Source organism: Lepeophtheirus salmonis, chromosome 5 (genome assembly GCF_016086655.4).
Source record: "Lepeophtheirus salmonis chromosome 5, UVic_Lsal_1.4, whole genome shotgun sequence".
NCBI lineage: Eukaryota > Metazoa > Arthropoda > Copepoda > Siphonostomatoida > Caligidae > Lepeophtheirus > Lepeophtheirus salmonis.
The window spans coordinates 6,019,581-6,041,401 of record NC_052135.2 but is presented as its reverse complement, the minus strand read 5'-3'; the positions used below and the strand labels follow the sequence as shown (position 1 = coordinate 6,041,401).

The following is a 21,821-nucleotide window of genomic DNA, read 5'->3' as shown; positions in this document are numbered from 1 at the left end:
AAAGACTCTACTTATGTAAAAAGTATAATTCTACGGATACTTGAAAAATAGAACCATAAAGACCCATAAGGAGGGTTCAAGGTTGAGAATTCGGACATAAACATTTCGTATAAGTTGAATGATTTTTTTTTCTACAATCAATGTGCTAATTCTGGCGCCTATTAAATTGGCAGAAGAGTGCCCGGAATTCTAAGGAAAAAGAAAAGGAAGAAGAAGAAAAAAAGGAAATGAGAACGAGAGAGCGAAATTAGTTATAGCGTGTGAAATGGAGGGTAAGTATAGTATGCAGTATGCGTCACGTCAATAAAATGTCTTGGGGAACCGAAAAAAGGAGGGAGCGGAATTTCAAATAATAACCTTGGAAAAACCGATATGGATAAAAACAAGAGAAATGATTCAGAAGTGAAGTCATAAATAAAAAGCAAGTTGAGTTGTGCACATCACTAAATCTAAAAAAGAAAAGAAAAGAAAGAAATTCATTGAGGGAGTGATAGAAAGAGAAAGAGGCATAGAGAGAGAGAGAGAGAGGGAATTCTTTTGGAAGTGTGTCTTTAATTCCGTGAGATTGGTGTTTGTATCGAGGTTGAGTGAGGCGTTGTTACTTGTTTGTATTAAAATAGAAGATTAAATAACAATTTCCAAGAGACTTGAGGTCAGGTTAGGACTATGGAGTCCATGAATAATAATAATTGCAGTACGACAAACAACAACAATGAGACTCCCATCCCAACGACTGAAACCGTGGTGGCCGCCATCAACACTCTCTACAACCATCCGGATCCGAAGGAAACGAAACGGGCCTCCACTTGGCTCATAGTATTCCAAAATTCTGTGTATGCTTGGAAGGTAAGGCTGAATGAGTTGATGTGGGCCCTGGCCTTGAATCCTGGCCTTGAATCTGAATTGTAACTCTAATTGGAATCTTGTGACTTTTGTACTTTTAGATATCGGATGAGATCCTTCACGCCCAAATAAGCGAGGAAGCTTCCTGTTTTGCGGCCCAAACGATGCGAGCCAAGATTCAGCGGTCCTTCAATGAGCTGCCCAAAGATGCGCACTCCTCCCTCCGCGATTCCTTGCTTAAGTTTGCTTTAAATCTGAACTCTGGGTCTCGAACAGTGCTGAGTCAGCTGTGCTTGGCTCTGGCTGACTTGGTTCTCTTGCTTCCGGAATGGAGTGGTGCACTTGATGATTTATCGTCTCGAATACATGATAGGAAAATTCTATTAGAAATATTTACCCTCCTTCCAGAAGAAGTGGGCTCCCGACATATTTCCCTTGGAGATTTAAGGAGAAAATCAATCGAAAAAGACTTTGTTAATTTCTCACCAAAATGTTTAGAATTCTTGAATCAATGCACAGAGGATCCAAGTCTCAGATCCTCGATTTTGCGTTGCTTTCGATCATGGATTGATATACGTGCTATATCAATAGATCAGCTTCATCAAAATCCTCTTATCGGAATTACTTTTCAGGTGCTAGCAGATACAGAATCTTCTAGGGAAGCTCATGAAGCTGCTAGTGAAGCAGTCCGTTCTATTCTTTACCGAGTTGAAGAAGATTGTCCTCCAGGTTCAGTTTTGGAATTGAATCTCGTTACTGTTATTCGTAACCTTGAAGAACCTTACCATATGGCTGTTGCCAATGAAGATTCAGAAAAAGCCACTAATTATTGTCGAATATTTACGGAGTGTGGAGAAACCATGCTTGAAAAAATATTCGATTTGCCGATAGAAAAACAACCACACTACGCCATTTCTATATTCGATTCCATTCTACTGTGTTGTGGTCATCCAGACTATGAACTAACGGATATCACCTTCAATTTGTGGTATAGAGTATCAGAAGAACTTTACAACAAGCAGAAGTATATTCCTCTTTTCCGACCTTACATTGAAAGACTCATAAATGCTCTATATAAACACTGTCAGATGGAACCGGACTCTACAGAAATTTTGGCTAGAGGAGATTTCGCCCTATTCAGAAGCAGAGTTAGTTCCTTTATGACTGAAACTATATATATTGTGGGGGCTGAAGAAATCTTTAAACACATGTTCTTGAACAATATTGAGTGTGGCTCTCCGACATGGGAAGTACTGGAAGCATCTTTATTTCTAATGCAGTCAGTGGCAACTTCAGTGGTCTCGCCTGATAATTTTGTCGTGAAAAGAGTTTTAGAGAGCATACTTAATCTTCCACCAGACACTCACATTGCTGTCAAAAATACATCAGTGAAATTAGTCGGACAATTGGGAAACTGGGTTAATGGAAATCCTCAGTATCTTGATAAAATACTTAATTTTATGTTGATTTCTATCAAAAATCCAAAACTATCTGATTGTGCTGCAAATGCACTGCTCTACGTTTGCACTGCTTGTCGTAAGCATATGGCTCCTCATTATGAGGGTCTCGTACACATCATCAAATCCCTAGATAGTTTCTCTTTGAAGAATGATTCTGCTGTCTCACTCCTTAAAGCAGTTGCTGTTATTACATCCGATCTGCACCCTGTTCAAGTACATATGGCCGCCAAAACGCTCCTTTGGTTACAAGCTGAGCCTTTAAATGCAATTGTCTGTGGTGAATCAACAAGTAGCTCTTCTGACCCAACTATATATTTAGGAAGATTGGCTGCGGTTCTTCGCAATATTAATCTCAAACATGATGCTAGATCTCCTCATCCATGCTTTCCAGCCATTCAAGAAACATGGCCAGTATTAGCGAAGACTTTCATCAAGTACCAACAAAATGGCCGTTATATGGAACAATGTTGTCGAACCGTACGATTTGCCATTCGGTGTGTTGGAACAGAATTTGCGTCACTGGTTGAAGAACTTGTAAAAATCATCATCACCCAATACAAAGTATATTCTCATAGTTGCTTTCTCTATTTGGGCTCCATTCTTGTGGATGAGTTTGCACATATTCAGGGCTGTGTTATGGGACTACTTGGCATGCTGGGCGATTTTATTGAACCTACTTTTAAACTTTTGAATGAATCTGATGGACTTCGAAATCATCCTGATACAGTTGATGATTTTTTTCGTTTAAACACACGATTCCTTCAGCGAGCTACGGTTCCCTATTTGCAGACAAGTGTTATTAATCCCATTACTGAATGTGCGATCATGTCTGTTACCCTAGATCATCCAGATGCTAATGCCTCGGTTATGAAATTTCTCTCAACCCTATTATATGCGGGCCGATCAAGAGAAGCCAAGGAAGATTTCGAAATACGTAAAGGACTAGTGGCTAATATTCGCAATCTATATGGAGAAAAACTAATTGATAAACTGATAAACGCATCTATTTTCCATTTATGTAGTTCTGCCTTTGATGATGTAAGCGAAGTAATTTATGAGTTATTACTCAGTGACCGTACTGCTGTCAGTCTTTGGGTACAAGCATGTCTCAATTCACTCCCCACAACAAATTCCAATGGGTTGCAAACCGTTACCAAGGAAAAGTTAGTCCACTTTCATGATAGATTAACAAATGCTCACAATATAATGAGTGTCTTGTCTTCTATTAAAGATTTTTACCGCTTGTGGAAATAAATTAGAGGAGAACAGTTTTTTTTTTTTTTTTTTAAATAATATTGTATTGGAACTGTATTATGGCATTTCTGAACATAAGTCCATAAAAATTATGTTAAAAATCTAATATATGCTTAATTATAACTTGTTATTTATAAGTGAAGTGATATACAAATATAACATGTTTATGTATTGATATTTGTTTGTTTTCTCTATTATTTATACTATTAGATCATTAATTTGGTTTTATAATCCATAAAATTTATGTTTATTTTATTCAATATTTACGATTATAAAAAACAAACATACTCTACATAGTAAGTACGAACATATTATGTAAAATATATTTTTCTTGAAAGTATCTGATAATATATTTCAAAATCTTCATTTTATAAGGTTTTATAAAGATATTGATGAAGACTTAAAAATGAGTCTCAAGTTATAGGACATAAGCGATCATTTAGTAAATAGCTCCATTGTGTTAATATGGTAAAAAAATGGTTTCCTAATCGAGACTCCTTAGAGCAAATGTGCTTCACGGTGCATCGTCAAGAGCTTTGTGGTAAACTTTTAAATATAAGGAATCAAACATTTGAAAAATATTAAAAAATACTATCGTGGCATACAATGATGAAAATATTGGTTATCACTGTATTGGGACATTCAATTATGTATAGAATAAGGTGCTAATTAAAACCTTTTTTGTGGATAAGTACAAAATTGAGGGTTTAAATACGTTCCTTTTGATAAAAAACATACGATTCACCATGTTTCAACAATTTCTATGAATATTTAGAGGTAGCTCAATAGCCCGTAAGTTATGAAATCTTACATATTTTGTTTTAATATCATCCGTACAATACACATTACAGCTTAAAAGTAAAAAAAAATAATTCAGTTAAACTTCTATCAAAAGTTATTCTATAAATGTTTATGATAAAACATTTTTTTACGTGTCTAAAATAATGATAAAAATATTTCAATGAAATTTAGCCTTTTTGCCTGTGTTCATCTGCTTATCACAGCCAATGAGCGGTTATTAATATTGTATATATAAAAAACTGTGTCTAATAAAAAAAATATTGGAATTAAAATTCAGAAGGAGCTAATTTAACAAAAAAAATGATCCCCGAGATTATTTGAGGCCGAGGGCAAGGACGTGAAGGTTTCAAAAATTCAGGATATCTTATAATTTTTCAAAACGGTTCAAAATTTGTCAATTATATTTTTAGACAAAAACAACATTTTTGAATCAAACACCCTAACCATTCGAAAATTTAAAACAGCGCCGCTTTTATAATGCATAATTAATTTAAGAGCGATGCATAGTATTGTCATACTACGTAGTAGATTACTAATATAAACAAAGGACAAAAATAGTGCAACGCACTATTTTATTAAAATCTTGTTATAATAATTTATGAAGCAAATGCTTTGGTTTCCTAAAAAAATGATTCAAGTTTTGTTTTTAAAGCAGTGTATCTATTTTATTTCAACTGTAACTATAGCAGCGTCAATATGATCTCAAAATGAATTGTAGGGATGTGTTCTGAGCTGAATTTTGTTGCATGAGTATTTTCGAGTTTAAAAAAAAAAAAAACACTTGAGGAATTACGAGCTATATTCGTTACTCCCTTTATTCGCCGGAATACTCGTTATTCACTCTAATATTTTTTGTTCTCTAAAAGACTCGTCCATAAAGAAAGAAATATATATGTATGTATGGAGTCGTCACTCAAAAAAATCATATTTTTAAAGAATTATTGAAACAATAAATAATTTTTTATATTCTTGATCGGAATCATAGCTGCTTTGCGATCAATACTTCCTTTTCGAGGCACAGACAATTTTTTTTGAGGCACATAATTATAGTTAATTATTGATAAAATAAATCGACTTCATGGATGTTTTCCAAGTGGTGTTTGATTGAAGTCGTGCTGTTGACACCAGAAACTTTTATATTTTTGCTGCATCGACTTTAAATCCCAATATTTTTATCCCTCTTAGATCTAGTAAAAAAAATTCTAAACAATACAATTTTTACCCTTTCTCATTTTTTGACTGGATAGAATATGGGTAGATGGTAGTGCTGGAAATTGTGATTCCTTTTAGTGAACTAAATCACTTGAATCAGTTCACTCTAAAGATTCGTTCACCGAATCAGTTCTAAGATCTCCCCCTCCAATAAAAATAATTTTCTACCATTTTTCGCAATGATTCAGAAATTGAAAACATTGAATTGATATAGCAAAATTTTTAAAGATTAAATTGTATCAGAAAAATAAAATCGTTAATGTTTAAGAAAGTTGATTTCTCTATTGAAATATCATATTTTATTAGATCACAGAGGTTATAACTTAAACAGTAAGAAAAAAAGGCATGAAATTGCTATGATAAATTGGTCATAACTCCCTTAATATTGAAGCTAGATATATAATTTTGCTATCAAAATGTCTACTTTTTTAACATTTAACAGGTTCAAAATGAAAAAAAAGAATTTGAATTCATTTGTAACATACCCACTGGTAGAGTGAAAATAAGATTTGAAAATTCGAATTTCGATTTAAAAACGGTCTCTCCTTCATAAATTTAGAAATATTCATTAATACTAGCACGAAACACGCTATCTTAAAGATAGCCAATGAAAAGTAGCTTATTTATGTTAAAATTTTGAAGTAAAACGATTTACTATGAACTATAATATGTAAATTTCTATAGTAAAACCTCCTCGTATAGAACCTTTTTTGTTGCTTCTATCCATTTCATGTAAATATAATCAAACTTGCACTTTTTTTTGACACTCTTGAAAATGCAACATATAATTGACCATGTCAAATACTGATTTTGGGTAAATATAATGCAAATTTTCAAATGTTTGACCCTCTGATTTATTTATTACCATTGTTAACATGGCAGGTTCCTTCTTCAACCATAAATATAATGAAGATTGAAGATACCTACTAAGATTTACTTACTCTCTCATCTTCTTCATAATTCCCTTTTTAAATTCGTATTTAATATACGTTCTTCCTTTTTCTGTTATTAAGTGAAACATACATAACAGACTCACACATATATACATTATTTTAATTATATAGGATATATTAATACAGACAATATTGTCGTATATACATATATTGGTCTGAGGAGGACCTTTGAGTGAGTGCTTAATAAACTGTGTAATTCCAAACAAATACTCCCTCTAGACTTAAAACCTTCAAACAAAGATTACTTATAAAATGATCTAGAATTTCACAAAAGTCAACAAAGTGTTGCCTATGGGAAAACATAAATTCTAAATTTTACAGAGAAAGGAAGTCAGTCTAGGACGATTTACATGAAAAAATAGTGATTAAAAACAATCAAATGCAGCACAAAATGAATGCTGATGATATTACATGAACTGGCGGTGTGTTAGATCCCGTTTGTTAGCTGGATTGTCATGCAACAAAACCTGTGGGCTGGGATATCAACCGGGGCTATAGTGGATGGTGTTTCTGATAGTAATACATTAATTGACGAAGGGTGCTTACTTTTAATGAAGCACTGTGGACATGCTGCATATTCCATGAGCCGAGCGTCAATTTGTATCTCTGGAAAGGGGCTCGAAAGATAGTGTGAAATTTATTATTTCAATGATTTTCCAGAATAACTATCTTTTAAATGTTGTTATATACATTAACGGTCTTGTTTAGTTATTTTGCATATTACCTAGTTTTTACGCGCATTAACGGTCTAGTTCAGTTATTGTGCACATGAACTAGTGATTTTGCATATTAACGGATTTTTTACTTTAACTAAAACATATGTATATATATTGCGTTCCTAACGACCGCCCTGAGCCGGACAAAAAAAAGTTTCACTATTATATCACCAAAATTTAAGTCTTGAGTTGAACTATAAATCATGGAATCAATTCATATGAATTTAAACAGAATTTAGTGTGGAGATTAACCCTTGTGCCGTTATTATGTACTTTTATCTTTGAATTATATATAATCATTTTACTCAAAATTTAGACGTGATTCAATAAGTTTTGATTGTATCGTCATTTGAGGGAGTCGACTTTCTTTAAATTTATCGAATAGTTACATGTATTATTAGACATAATAATATATATTTATTATAATATTTCCGACGATTAACAATGTTTGATACAATAAATTAGTGCTTAAAATGAAGGAACATTATCTTTATTTGAAGACAAAAAATCCTTGAGATATCCTAGATATTTCCCAACCAGCTAGCCAGCCTTTCAATTAATTCAAACTGAATTGTAAACGTAATTGCTCTTCACAAACTAACCACACAATTTGAAAGCATATTTCACGTCTAGGAAGAATAATCACTTTCCATGCAAAATAATATTTATTTATAACTCATTGACGTTAAAAAAATATTTTTATATAACTTATTAAATGAAAACAATTATAATACATTTAATATTCTTAACTACAGAATTCTCTCTTAAAGAAATTATGTCACCCGGAAGAGACTCTTTTGAATTAAATTATTTGACTTCTTTTTTATATTAATTTTAATTCCGTACAACGGAAATTCCTTTATTCGTAATCCCAAATGCTTTTGAGATACAAATAAAATATTAACTAAATAAAAACCAATAAGATAAAATGCTAGGACTTAAATCAATTCCTGGCAAGAAGGAAATAAAAAAATAACAAACAAGCGGCTCAAATATAAGTATGCAATATTAAGAGCAATCTTATTTAGGCTAACAACTAGCTGGTTTCTTCAAGTTCTTTCTAAAAAAGTTTTAGTATCTTCTGCAAAGCTTTTGATTCCCCATAGGGACCCCCTTTCCACCTACACAACCTGCTGACCGAGGTATAGATACTATAGAATAGTTTGATTGTCCGAATACAATATAAATTTTAATGAAAGTGCACAAGATTATCGAATTGTTTGAAATGAAATTGTATCACAATCAAATTGCTTGCAATAAATTGTTAACCAATCAAATTACCCATAATCATTTTACTCGACAATGTAAATGAACGTGAAATTACTCATCAATTGTAAATTTTATTGAATACCCGGACAATATGTATTTTAAACATCGTATATCATCAGGGGTCTTCTTTACTACATCAACACCAACATATTATTTATATAAACGAAACAGGATCGAACATTTGCATGTGTTCTTAAAAGACGGAGAGTAACCCTGAGGATTTGTTGAGGAGTTAAAATTGTAAGTCCTTGTTGGACATAGAGTAGAATTGAGAATCAACTTTGGAGTAATTCTCTACTTAGCAGCTTGTATCTGATCTAATGATATTTCAGGGTTTTTTTTTATGCCTCAAACTGTTCCCGATTAGCAATGTATATATAGAAAATATAGGCTGGAATTACTCCAATGTCGATCCTCAATTATACGTGATTTTGCATTTGTTATTTATGTACCACCTATTTATACATTGTTTTCTAAAATAACGATTACATATATATTGTTTTAATGATTAAAATAAGAAGACATAACTGATTCTAAAATTTGTGAAGATTCAAGGCAATGCTTTTCATATACATATAAGTACAATCACCTCTTTCCAAATCCACTTTTCAGTAATTAGTTCTTCTTTTCTCAAATAATTAATTCATTTCCACAAATTTGGTTGCATGCTGGTGAGTATTTTAATACCTCATATTTAGGGATAGTATAAATAATATATCGGAACAGATTATGTGTATTTCTGCTAAAGTGACTTTTTTTCAAAAAGTCTATTTGATATTGTATTTAAAAAAAAGAAAGTATTAAAGTAACTAGTTTTACCTAGAAAATACATACAAAGTCCATAATGAAATTTACATTTCTAATTTTTTTTTGTTGTTGAAATTTTCAGATCATTTAGTACTTATGCAATTCCACTTTTTAATTTTATAAATGATCCTTAAATTTTGAGTAATATCACCTTTTTGTAGCTCAAAATCATTTATTGCAAGTGTTACCAATGTGTAACATAAGTACAATTCTCAATCTAAAGTTTATGAGGCTAAAGTAGAACTGATGTCTCGTGCCTCCAATTCCTAAACAAGTGGCTTTTTTGTGGATGTTTTCTACAACAATGGATACAATTATCAAAGTGCAAGATAATGTAACGTGGATAATGAAATCAAAATGTGAAAACGGTCACAATTTCAGTAACTTTTTGGATAAAATTACTACAAATGTTTAATTTGTTCGCCAAAAATCAACCATTGGAAATTCATCAAAGAAAAGAAAAGATCATTTAAAAAAATATATACCACAAAATTAATAGCTTCAATGAAATTAAAAGTGAATATTTATTTAGTTCCTTACAATCACATTAAAATAATACGGTCAAATAAAAAATATAATAATAATTTAAATATGTTTTTAAATGGTCAGTATTTAGATATACACATAATTACAACATTTTTTTTTATGTAACGTGATTATTATTCTCTAATTGAATAGGTCTGTAAAATTATGAAATGTAATGTTTTTTTATGATAGTAAACACATAATACTTACACAAATCCTTAAATGGAGGAAACAATGGGCACGTTTACTAAAATTTACCATCGCCACTTTTTCTTTCTAATTATTCTTCCTTTTTTCCAGTATTCAACTCCTTATTTTTTTTGACTGATTATCAGAGGTTCAGAGAAGTAATATTTACTAATCTGTGTTTTTCTTCAATCACTTTACTCGTACAGACACTTATAGTGGATATAGATAGCTCAATAATATGATCCAAAATGTGATTAGGTTGCTGTAGGATTAATATCTAGTTGAGTCTAAGGAAAAAAAGTTCTTGGTATAGAAAGAGAGAGATAGAAAAAAAGGAAGAATAATTAGAAAGAGAAAGTGGTGATGGTAGATTTTAGTAAACGTATCCGAAACAATTATTATTCATTTAAGACTTTATCGAACATTCCTTTAGTTAATCATCAATCAATATCCCTCTTAGGTCAAGAAGTAATTCATAAATTGAATAAAGTCTATATTATGTTCATTTATATGATACTTGAAAGATCCCGATACAAAACGATATGAGCTCTTTCATTTATTTTCGTGAGTCAGTCCTTGGTCACTAAAAAGCATGCTCTTTACGATCATCATATAAAATATTACATGAGGATGAGAGCCAGTTGAACCTCATTTAGGAGTCGCTAACGAATGTAAAGTGCAAGGAGAGGAATATGTGGATTCCTCTTCGCAAACGAACGTTGTTCATGAATACATGAGATAGATTCACACATAAAAAGTCGTTTAGTCGAATAATTAATTACATTATTACCTATAATCTTTGATCAAATCAAGCAGTTTTCAATGTTGTGTGGATATACTAAAGTTGAATGTTTATGTCAATCTATGTATTTTCTGAAAAGACGTGCACTTTCCATGTATATAGTACTCCAGACTAAGGCCAACGAAGACGAATCCAAGAAAACAGATGCACCTTCGTGAGCTATTTGATATCGTTGGTAGTAAAAATAGATACGGTAGAGAAATAAGAGGCTATACACCATCTTTGGACAATTAATATTCCTTTCTTTCTATCGATTGAGTTTTTTTCATTTCTTCAAGCCTCAACTAAGGCCACGACTTTGATTCCTTAACTTGCCACAAGTCAATGAGTCTTTTCGAAATAGACTCAGCATCCCAGATCCGTGATTCCTTACTCCTTCTTATAATATTAAATATATAAACAGTAAAAGATTACTTCTTTATCATTATTCCTTTTTTCTTCTACTCCTAGCTTTATAGTTTATCTGATCGAGATACAACAGCAAAGTTCGAACCGATAATTGAAAAACACAAAAAGGCGGCGAAGATGTCATGCGACAAAATCTCCTTGACGAAATTTACCAGTGGAAATAATGTAGGGGACGAAAATGTTAGGGACAAAAATACCTGTCACAGGAATAAACATCCCGTAACGTTTGTTAAATGAAACACATTTCCAGAGGCATTCATAATTGCCTTTTCAAAATCCATCATTAATGTTTTAGGGCATACTGATTTTTTTAAATACATACTTCAAAGTAATAAACAGTCTATTGTATATAGTTTCATACTTATTCGGGAGTAAGATGAATAATCTTGGCACCGATACATATCCAAGAATTATGTGCAAGTAAAAATTCGGTAAAAATTTTCAGGGAAGCAGTTGCATGTTCCGTCACAAGCCCAATCTATACATGAAGCGAAATCATCTAATGCAACCTCAGATCCAAAAATCAATATTCTTTCAGGATCGTGTTCACCACTGTCATATTGTAAAAAAAAATCTCCGTTTTTCAAGAATGTGTAGTCAAGGGGAATTGAATATCCACATCTTCCAACAGGGATTGGAGGAGCTTGATTCAATTGCTGTCTCCAGCCTCGAACGCTCCGTGCCAAATTGGACACTAATGATAGAGTATTTTCGTCCAAGTTGGATGACATTTGTACAATTAACGTGCGCGAGCACGTTAATTGTACAAAATTGCATAAAGTTTGCTTTTTCGGCGTACATTTTGGGTTTGAATGGATTGATCGGATAACAGTGCTCTCCTACTGCTTTGGAAACACATATATTGTGACTGTCGATATCCAATGGCGTGATAGCGTGGAGACTTGCATTACATTTTTCATATTTACATATACAGTATGTTTTTTGGCCGGATTTTCGGTTAACTCTGTAGGTATAACTATAATTATACACTAATTTCATTCCAACTCTTTGACTTTTTATTAAATAAACCATTGTTACAGTTTAGATATAGATTGTAAATATTGAATTCTAAAGGAATAATGTATTTTTCAGATGTAAAATACAGAGATAATTGCACTATTCCAATGAAGGTAATTTAAAAAAAAAAAAAACAAGTACTCTACACTCAGCAGTACAGTTAAGAAATACAGCCTACTAAGTATATTCTCTAATTGAGTTTTTTTGGATGTTCTTGTCTTGTTTAGGGATATGTCCGCCCGAGTATATGTACGTAAATGTATATATATATAAATATTATGAATAATTCTACTTAATGAAACTATTATCTCGATCCACCTTTAGCTAGTGACTATTTCAAAGTCTAATCTTTGAATGGGAAATTGGTAACAAATTATGAAAATCGAACAATCAAACATATTCGTAATTTAGAGAAAATACTGAATTGTTCTTCCATATTTCTAAACTGTACTGCTAAATATAGAGTAGTTTATTATTTTATCATTGTACCAATGAAAGGGGTTAATAAAATCGTACTCTAAGATTGCAAGAAGTAATTGCACAATATAATCCCAATGAAAAATTAAAATTTCTGAAAGCAATATCTTGGAACTTACATTCTTTTTAAATATTTATTATTATCTTAAAAGTATTTAAATAATTAATTATTAAATAAAACAAAATGCTAGTACGAATAATTTGGATCATATCTAAAATTAAATGTGTTTGTAATAATTTACTTCAGTGATATTTATCAAACAATACGTATAATACAACTCTCTATATATATTCATTCCAATTCAGAATGAGAATCCGACTCACATAATATTAATGTGAATAACTAATATTGATGCCCATTCCTTTGTCATTATAATTCCATTAGTTAATTTATTTGTTTTAATAAATGTAAATATATATTTCAACACTACTGAAAGAACTCTAAAAATGATTTTATTTGACAATTCATGTAATTATCTAATATGGTTAATTATAGTGCGTATGGTTGGGGAATATTCCCGCCCCTCCACCATAATGGGTGCCTTATATTTCTGTAAATGCTATTTTATAAAAATTGTCCTAATTCTATACCTACGAAACTTACTAGAAATAATTCCTATAAATCTTGTTAACATTCAAAAAACTATTTTCTAAATATTTGGGTATAATATCACACGATATAGTAACCTGCCTTCATAAATAATCAATTAATAATTGAAGACACATTTAAATTAGATTTGATCCAAATTATTTGTACTAGCATTTTGTTTTGTTTCATAATTAATTATTTACATAGATATATACCTATAAGATAATATTAAATATTTAAAAAGAATGTAAATTCCAACATTTCCTTGATTGTGTTTCGTGCCAACACGACCAACCAGCGGGTTGTAACCCACTGCCAACTCACACAATATTATCAGAAATGGCCTCCACTATAGCAGCAGTTCATATTCCAGCCCACGGGTAGTATTGCATGCCAACATAACAAACAAACGGGTTGTAATCCACCGACAATACATGTAATATCATCAGAGACGTCATCCCATCTCGACATGGTTGATATCCCAACTCACGAGTTATGTTGTGTGATAATGAAACTAACAAACGATTTGTCACCTACTGCAGTGGGTTTGAACCCGTTTGTTAGTCGTGTTGGTGTTATGTATTCCCGCCTTTTGTTTACTTTTAGTATTATTGATGTAGGGATTAGCTTTTAATAATAAAAGTTATGCCTGTACCTTTTACAGCAGGAGTTAAACTTGTATAGATGTATTTTATTAGCAATCTATGTACATTCTTTTAAACGAATAATACCTTATAAATATTGTTCAGTTTATGATTGTACCCTCAATCTAATCTTCTCCTTAATTAGATTTGCTTCTGTTCTGTTACTTCCGTCTTTTACGTAGTGTTCGTGGAACACTCCAAGGGGCGACGAAGATGGTAAAATTATTAACCAGGCTCACACTTGCAGAGCTGAGCTGTGTATGTTCCCGGTTGGAACTTGAAAGTCAGGACGAGTTGAGGGGAAAGAAGAAAATGGAACTTATGGCATTGCAGAGAGATTACATAACAGGCTGTGGCTGTGACCCCAAGTCCTTCTATTTTAGTGACGGTACTCCAGCCTCTGGAAATGCGAAATCAGGTAAGATGGGACAGTTGGAGTTACAGTGGCCTTCCCCATTCTTGATGGATGGTGTGTGAAGGGGCCATAGATGGTCGACATGGTGGGACGAGTTAAAAATTTTCGTGTCCATGTTGGGGAATTGTCCCTTGAACGGAAAAAGTATCTTCTGCTTCACTGTACTGGGAAAAAGGCCCAGCAATGGTTCAACACCATGCAAATTATTGCTTTGCCTGAATAGAACGTCTTTACCTCGACGGTAAGGGCAATTCGCAATGTTTTCTCCCCAAAAGAAAGTCTGTTGTTTGAACGTTTCTGGCAGTCAATGATGAAACAGGGAGTCGGGGAGCTGCAAAGTCTCATTCGAAAACCAAATTAATCTGTACGTATTGATCAAGAACACGGCGCCCACAAGGCTCCGGCAAACTATCTTCAAGAGGGGCGGCACAAAGTTGACAGACATGTTGCTAATAGCAAGTTCGTTGGAAGCCTCAATATGCCACGTCAAAGAAATGGGATCGAGTGAAATTGTCATGGTGTCCGAATGTAAGGGCCCAAAAGGTAAGGTGGTTCCAAGGTTAATACTAGGATGGACAGAGGAAATGGCTAATTTTGTGGAAAAAGCCATATCTTCCAAAAGTAAAAATGCCTGCATTGGCGAGGAGTGTACCCGGTTTGGGAAACTGGCCCATTTTAAGTTATACTGTCCGTCATCTGCGCTTTCCAGTTCGTCTATCTCCTTCCATTTGAGTGACGGAGTAGGGGATAAAGCCTATGCCTTCCTGGTGGTAAATGGAGGACATGTCGAAGGTCATCAAAAATACTGGTCCAATAGAGGTCTTTGGTGGCAGAAAAGTCAAAACTCTGGGCTCTGTCAGGTTGTCTGCATATTAAATGGTTCTAACCCAGTTCGTTGTAAGTTCATTGTATCTCCTGTTGGGCAACCAATCCTAGGCTTTCGGTATTGATTGGACTTCGGTTTGGTTAAGCTACTCAATTCTCCAACCACATGCAACGTGGTTGGTTCCATGGAATCCTGAGTGAAGCTTCTAAAAATATGGTGTTAAATTCGATGATTCGAAAGGAAGTACGATGAGATATACTCAAGCAGTGGTTCACCTTCAAGACTTCGGTATATTAGAGCCCGAACACTTTTGAACTTTATATGAAGTGTTGAGTCAAATATTGAAGGCTGGAGGTCGTCTGAACCCCAGAAAATATATCCTGATGGGTAGGAGCTAACTGTTTTAGTGTTGGTTTCACATATCTCAAAGTGGCCGATCCCTGGATTCAGAATTAATTCTACCAGTTCTGTACTTCCCTGTTCCTGCATGGTGTTCTGAGGAGAAATAGTTCTTGGGCCTCGTACAATAATATGGTCATTTTGTACCACATCTATATGTGGAAGCGTCTCCACTTCACAAGCTGATGAAGAAGGACGTTGTCTTTTGTAGGTCTGAAAAAAGATAGGTGAGTTTTCAAAATATAAAGTCTGCTATAGTCTGTTCTCACTCATTATGACCCGTCTCTTTCGTTGGTGTTGTCAACCAATGTTCGCCTTTGGTCTTGAGACCATTTTAGCATAGTTGGAAAATGGTATGGAGCACATGCGGCGTTTGCTTTAAGAAAGCTATCAAAGATTGAATCTAATTACTTGCAAATTAACAAAGACGCAACTGGAATTATTTATGGATTGAAGAAGTTTGAAAGATATTTGCTTGGTCGTCAATTCAAGATCAAGACGGACTACAAACCGCTTCAATATATTCTCAAGTAAAGCCTACAAGTGTTGTCTCTGCCCGTCTATTTAGGTATTTTTTCTATGTTGTTGTCGGTATTTAATTATACAATCGAGCATGTGAAAGGCATCAACTAATCAACGTCCTTGTGTGGCATCGAGAGGGCTGCCCTCTACTAGCTCATTCCCACGCAGATGCTTTTTCCTGCGTATCAGGCAAAGATCCTCCGTGTCTGAATGACCACACAGATTTACTACAATGCAGAGCTTTTCCCTTGAGAAATAAGTTTATTGAAGAGTTGCATTTGACGTATCGAGGGATGGTAAAAAGGAAGTCTGTGGCTTGAAGTGTGATTTGGTGGCCCAACTTGAATAAGATATTGAGATTTCGTATCGGCGTGTCGCTTATGCCAGGAGAGTACTCCTGCACTGGCATCACAATTCACTCCCTTCTCGCTTACGAATGAATGTAGAGAGTCCACGTGGATTATGAAAATAAAGGGAAAGAGTTCTTAATACTCATGAATTCTGGGTCCAAGTAGAACTGAATATATTGTCCGGAAGACTTAGGCAACTTTTAGCGTTTTTGCGTTTTGGATTCCCAAAGAGGTTGCATTTTGACAATGGTGTATAATTTACTAGCGTCTTCTTCAAATCCAAGATATCCGAATGGGTGGTAGACTACTCTTTTTCTCCCCTTATCCTCTGCAGTCCAATTGTCAAGCAGAGAGAGAGGAATACGACTAATTAAGGACTCTAAAAGAAGCATCATTTTATTGCTTATAAAATTGTTGTTGCACGGTGAATCCTTACACGGTTGGATGGTCACCTACCTTCTTCATCTCCTTTTTCTTCACGACGAAAGGAAAAATTAAAAAGGAACATGGCCGTTTGGTGGAGCCTAATTGGATTGCTGGAAAGTAGAAAGAAAGAGAACGAACCCCGCAAGATAGTAACATTTAATCAAAAAAGTTATATATATATATAAATTAAATCAAGAGGGTTCATAGTAGTTATTTAAATTATTAATATCTTCCACAATGTCAACAAATGTCTAGATGAGTTTGATGGATGATATCAAATAATATCAGAGGCACAGTATTTTTGATACGTTAAGCATCACACCTTGACAAAAATTGAATGAAAAAATCATTTTTGCAAAAAAAAATGGGGACATTTTCCCAGAAGAGGAGATGTCCTTAGTCCTCATTTTCAAAAGAACAATCCATCCATTTAACAAAAAAAAAAAAAATAAAAAACATGTAATTAAACAATTTAATTGGACATGTAGAACTAAATATTTTCGAGTTAGAAAAAATTATTTTGCCCCCACAAACATGGAAAGAACAATCCTCAACTCCTCACTTCCGACGACCTAGTCAATATAGAAATAACTCTGTAATAATTTTGATATTTATTAATTTTCGATGAAAATTAATTAATGAAATTAATTTATATCAAAATAAGGTGGATGAACAATCCTTTTCGTGAACTTAAAAATAAATTAGGCTATTAATTATATCAACGAAACGGAGTTAAAATCATTGGTAAGGTACTTTTTCTTAAATAGACTAAAAACATTTTTTTTCTTACGAATTGTTTTGTGAAACTCTTCTAAGAGCCAATCAAAATATATTTTTAGTCTGGATCTCTAGATAGATTAATACTTTTATAATAATATGTCAAAACTTTTTATATGTAATAATGATAAAACGTTGTCAATGAAAAGATTCAAATCCTATTTATAGTTGTAATGATGTTATAAAAGAATTAGGTATATATATTTGATGATATCTTAAGTATATTTCTTTAACATAATTTATGGATTAAGAATATTTTGCTAATATGCTTGAAATTTGAAAGGCATTCCGCTGCTCTTCTTTGAAAATAGTTTATCTACTTTAAACTAAAAAAAAAAAAAAGTTTTACCTATGTTTTAAAAGATGCCTTTTTAAATTATTGACTGTTTTTGAAATTACCCAATTATTCTTGCTAGCTTAAATAAATTGTGCTAGACAGTGTGGGTAAACTAATAAATATATCAACTTTCAAACGCTGTACCATTGCTAGCGATACGTCAACAAAGAACGGCAATGGAGGCAAAAGTTCAAAGGATTGCAGATCTTCTCCGCGACCATCAATGTGTAAAGGATGCTGCAGAGATTCTGAGTTTGTTCTTAATGTCAGGAGATTCATTTACTGTGTGAAGAACCTCTCCAGGAAGAGTAGGTCACAGTAAGATTACGTCCAAAGACTTCTTGACCGGGGTGACGATTGAAATCGAAACCAAGGAGTACCAGGGGGTGATGAAAGAGGTCGTGAAGACTGGTTAGATGTCAACCTTGTCGAAGGGGATTACTGTTGGCAACAAGACTCAGCACTTGGTCATAACGCAACGCCATAACAACTCAAGCTTGGCGCAAGAAAAACTTCACCAATTTATTACCTCTCAACTTGTGGCACCCTCATCACCACAGTGCTTGCCATTGGACCATGAAATGTGGAACTTCATGGAGAGGAAGGCCTGAAAAGTCCGCCGCCGTGTTTATGATTCCTTGATGGCTCTTGTTGAGAAGGTCCAATGACTACGTCATGAAGATTTGCAAAGCCTTCAGGACCAGACTGGAGGCGAAGGAATTTTTTTGGGAAATAGTTGTTGATATTATAAGGTATAGTTATAATAAAAAGTAGTACATATTGTTCTTGATGAAATTGATTTAAATTTTGACTATCAAAAATGCTACGTTTTTTTGTGCACACTGTAAATATAAAACATATGGTTATAATCTGTTATAAATACACCTTTCTGGTTATAGCTAATCACAGATAAAGTTAGTATTTTTTTTAAATAACTAATTTTGAAGAATAAACACACTTTTAAAAGTTTCTCCTAAATTGATTACTTCTCCCCCTTTTTCAGTACTAAAGAATCGCATAGCACACCAAAAAACGTCTATTCTTTTATTTGTCAAAAACAAACTAACAAAGCAAAAAGGCTGATATACAGTCATTTGCAAAAGTTTAAGGCCACTTGGGATATTTGCTTATTAGCAAAAAGGAATATATTTCAGAAATTTGTTTTTGAGTTGAATTATTTGACAAACGACGTGAAAAAGTGCTGACGACACTTTCTTTGTACCCTTTTCGTATCAAATTAGACTAATTTTTTTTTTTTTGCAGGAACTAGTGGAAGATTTTGAAACAGTCATCTTCATCTTGACGTCATCTCTCCTGGACGTTTTCCTTCAGCGTCCTAGTATTTTTTTCTACGAATAAATCCACACTTTGCAAAATTACTGATGGCAGTGTAAACAGCTGTCTTGCTAACAGCGCATCTTTTACGGAATTTTGCGCTCAGAATAGCCTTGTTCGTGTAGCGTTTTAGCCCTTTGAACATCAAAAAGGTAGCTTTTTTGTCCATTAATGAAAAATATCAATTATAGCTAATATGCGAGTACAACTGTCTCCTGCAAGCGTCATTGGACAACATCTTGATAAACACAAGTTGACTATATATAGCAGCGGTAGGTAACCTTTGAGACATGGAGTGCCAACTTCAACAAGAATGGTAATAAACACACACAAACTACGGGAATATTTTTTAATTTTGTATAGAAAATCTGCCTTACAAATATAACTATTATAATTTCTTTTATTACTACTTATATCTTAATCATACATTTCTAACATTACACTATAATTTTTAATGTTAATGTTAGGTCATGCATAATATACCATAACGGACAGCCACGGCATTTTATATGAACAAACAGGAACTTAATAGTGTAAGCTGAGGCTATATGCCACAATTAATCTTGCCTAGCTAACAGTATGATCCCTGTCCTTGGTTTTCTTGCTGAACTTTCTTATTTGGGATTCATAGGTTGTCACTTTCAATTGTAAACATGACTCGGAATTTTCAGTCGTGAAACGGCTGTTGATAAGGCTCAGCACACTTTTAATGTGCAAAAATACCTGTTCATACAAGGTAGTCGATACAAACCCTGAGAGGAGGGCCAATGAAACGTTCTTTAGTGATTGGAACTTAGCTGGAGCAAACACCCAGCGTTGCGGGATGCAGTCTCCGTGCTATTGTATAGGGATATATTCCAATTGCATTCGGAGATCTGCAAACTTCATCCCCCACAGTGATGAGCTATTCAGCTCTATCAACTGCATCTCCATACCCTAAACATCCATCAGTCTATCAGATCTGCATCTAGATCATGTCCATCAAAGCTGTCAGGATTGATCAAGAAGGAGCCGCACATCAGATCGTACTATCTGAAATCCATAAAGTGGGCTGTGAACTCCGCCTCTAACTCACGAATGTATTCGGCTATTTCAGCGGTCCTGATGTTGCGTTTTGAAGACCACTCCCTTAAGTGTCGGCTGTAGCAGAAAGTGGACGACGCAATGTCACCTGAGAATACTGCAAGCTGGGCGAAAACAGCATTTCCCGTTTCAAACATGTCCATAACAGTTTGACCTGCACCTTGCATTCTGAAATTGAGCTCGTTAAGGTGCCTGGTGATGTTTGCAAGAAAAAAAAGTTTCACAATCCACTTCTCGTCCTCCAGTTGCGGATATTTTTGTCCTTTCTCTTCCAGAGACGATACTTGATGGTATCGATGCAGCTTACAAAGCGCTCGATAACTTTTCTGCAGCTCAGCCGTCTCACTGTCGAGTGGAGAGGGAGATCTGTGTATGACATACAGTTTGTCGTGTTTTGTCTCAATGTGCCTCTTATTGCTGAAAGTTCGGCACACAACATTGTATCAGCAGAGTGTGTACACAGTGCGATCTTTGACGTACACAAAACAATATTCTTCCGTCAAGGAGGGCTGGAAAGCACTACCTTTGTTTTGTTTTTTAGCCTAAGGCTCCATCATCTCTTATCTCAGGCAAACAAATTGAACACAAACTGAACGAGAACAAATGTGTTCCAAAAGTAACACATGCGGTCAGTGCAGATATTGTTATTTTAGAGGAATAAGTTTTGTAAAGGGATGTTGCCTATAGCAAAATATGACAACAGCTCAGAAACCGTCAACACCTTACAACTCTTCAAAACTTGGGATTCTCAGTTTCTTGTTCGATTTTTTTTTTAGACTAGCAGAAGTAATCGATATTACTTGTAATCACGCAGTTAATTAAGCAAATGCTCAAAAGTCCTCTTCACACCAATAGACATTCGACAAACTTGTCTACAATATAACTGAATGATAATTGATAAATGAATATTTATAAATGCATAAAGAGGGGAGGGGGTGGGGGGAGGGTGCTATTAAACATAAATTCAATGGATTTTTTTCTGATGCTGGTCTAGAAAGAGAAAGTCAAAATGTCTGACCAGTTATTATTTGAAAAAGGACGTCGTGCCATCCCAATTTCACAACCTTCCAGCTTTTTTATCACAAAAGATTACTCAAAGCAGATCGGTGTCTTCTTCAAGTAACGAAAGATACAAAAGAGTTTATTAGGCAACGGAGAAACAATCCCAACTGAAAGATCAACTCTCTAGGTGAAGTGTTTATTAGAAAATGAACGGACTTCTGATGTTGTATTGATTAATAATATTACTAGCCAAAACTTCATCTTGCTGTGCAAGAATGAAGTTTCAAGATATGGTTGCTTTGGTCTTTATTTTCCAGATCGACTCTAATTAAATATGGTCCAACTATTCAAAAGTATTTTCAGGATTAACTAAAATTGGATTT

At 33.9% G+C, this 21,821-nt stretch overlaps 1 protein-coding gene across 1 annotated transcript; it reads left to right on the top strand.

Moving 5' to 3' along the window:
• Nucleotides 1-410: 410 nt before the first annotated feature.
• Tnpo-SR (transportin 3) lies at nt 411-3,732 on the top strand. The gene is made up of 2 exons (XM_040712324.2): nt 411-846; nt 945-3,732. The coding sequence occupies exons 1-2, from the start codon at nt 667-669 to the stop codon at nt 3,555-3,557; spliced, it is 2,793 nt and encodes a 930-aa protein (XP_040568258.1). The 5' UTR covers nt 411-666; the 3' UTR covers nt 3,558-3,732.
• Nucleotides 3,733-21,821: the final 18,089 nt, after the last annotated feature.

Bases quoted from the DNA above. Each gene is read 5' to 3' on its own strand.
- Tnpo-SR (XM_040712324.2), top strand. From the start codon at position 667: ATGGAGTCCATGAATAATAATAATTGCAGTACGACAAACAACAACAAT. The intron at 847-944 runs GTAAGGCTGAAT...TTGTACTTTTAG, and splicing joins ATTCTGTGTATGCTTGGAAG to ATATCGGATGAGATCCTTCA.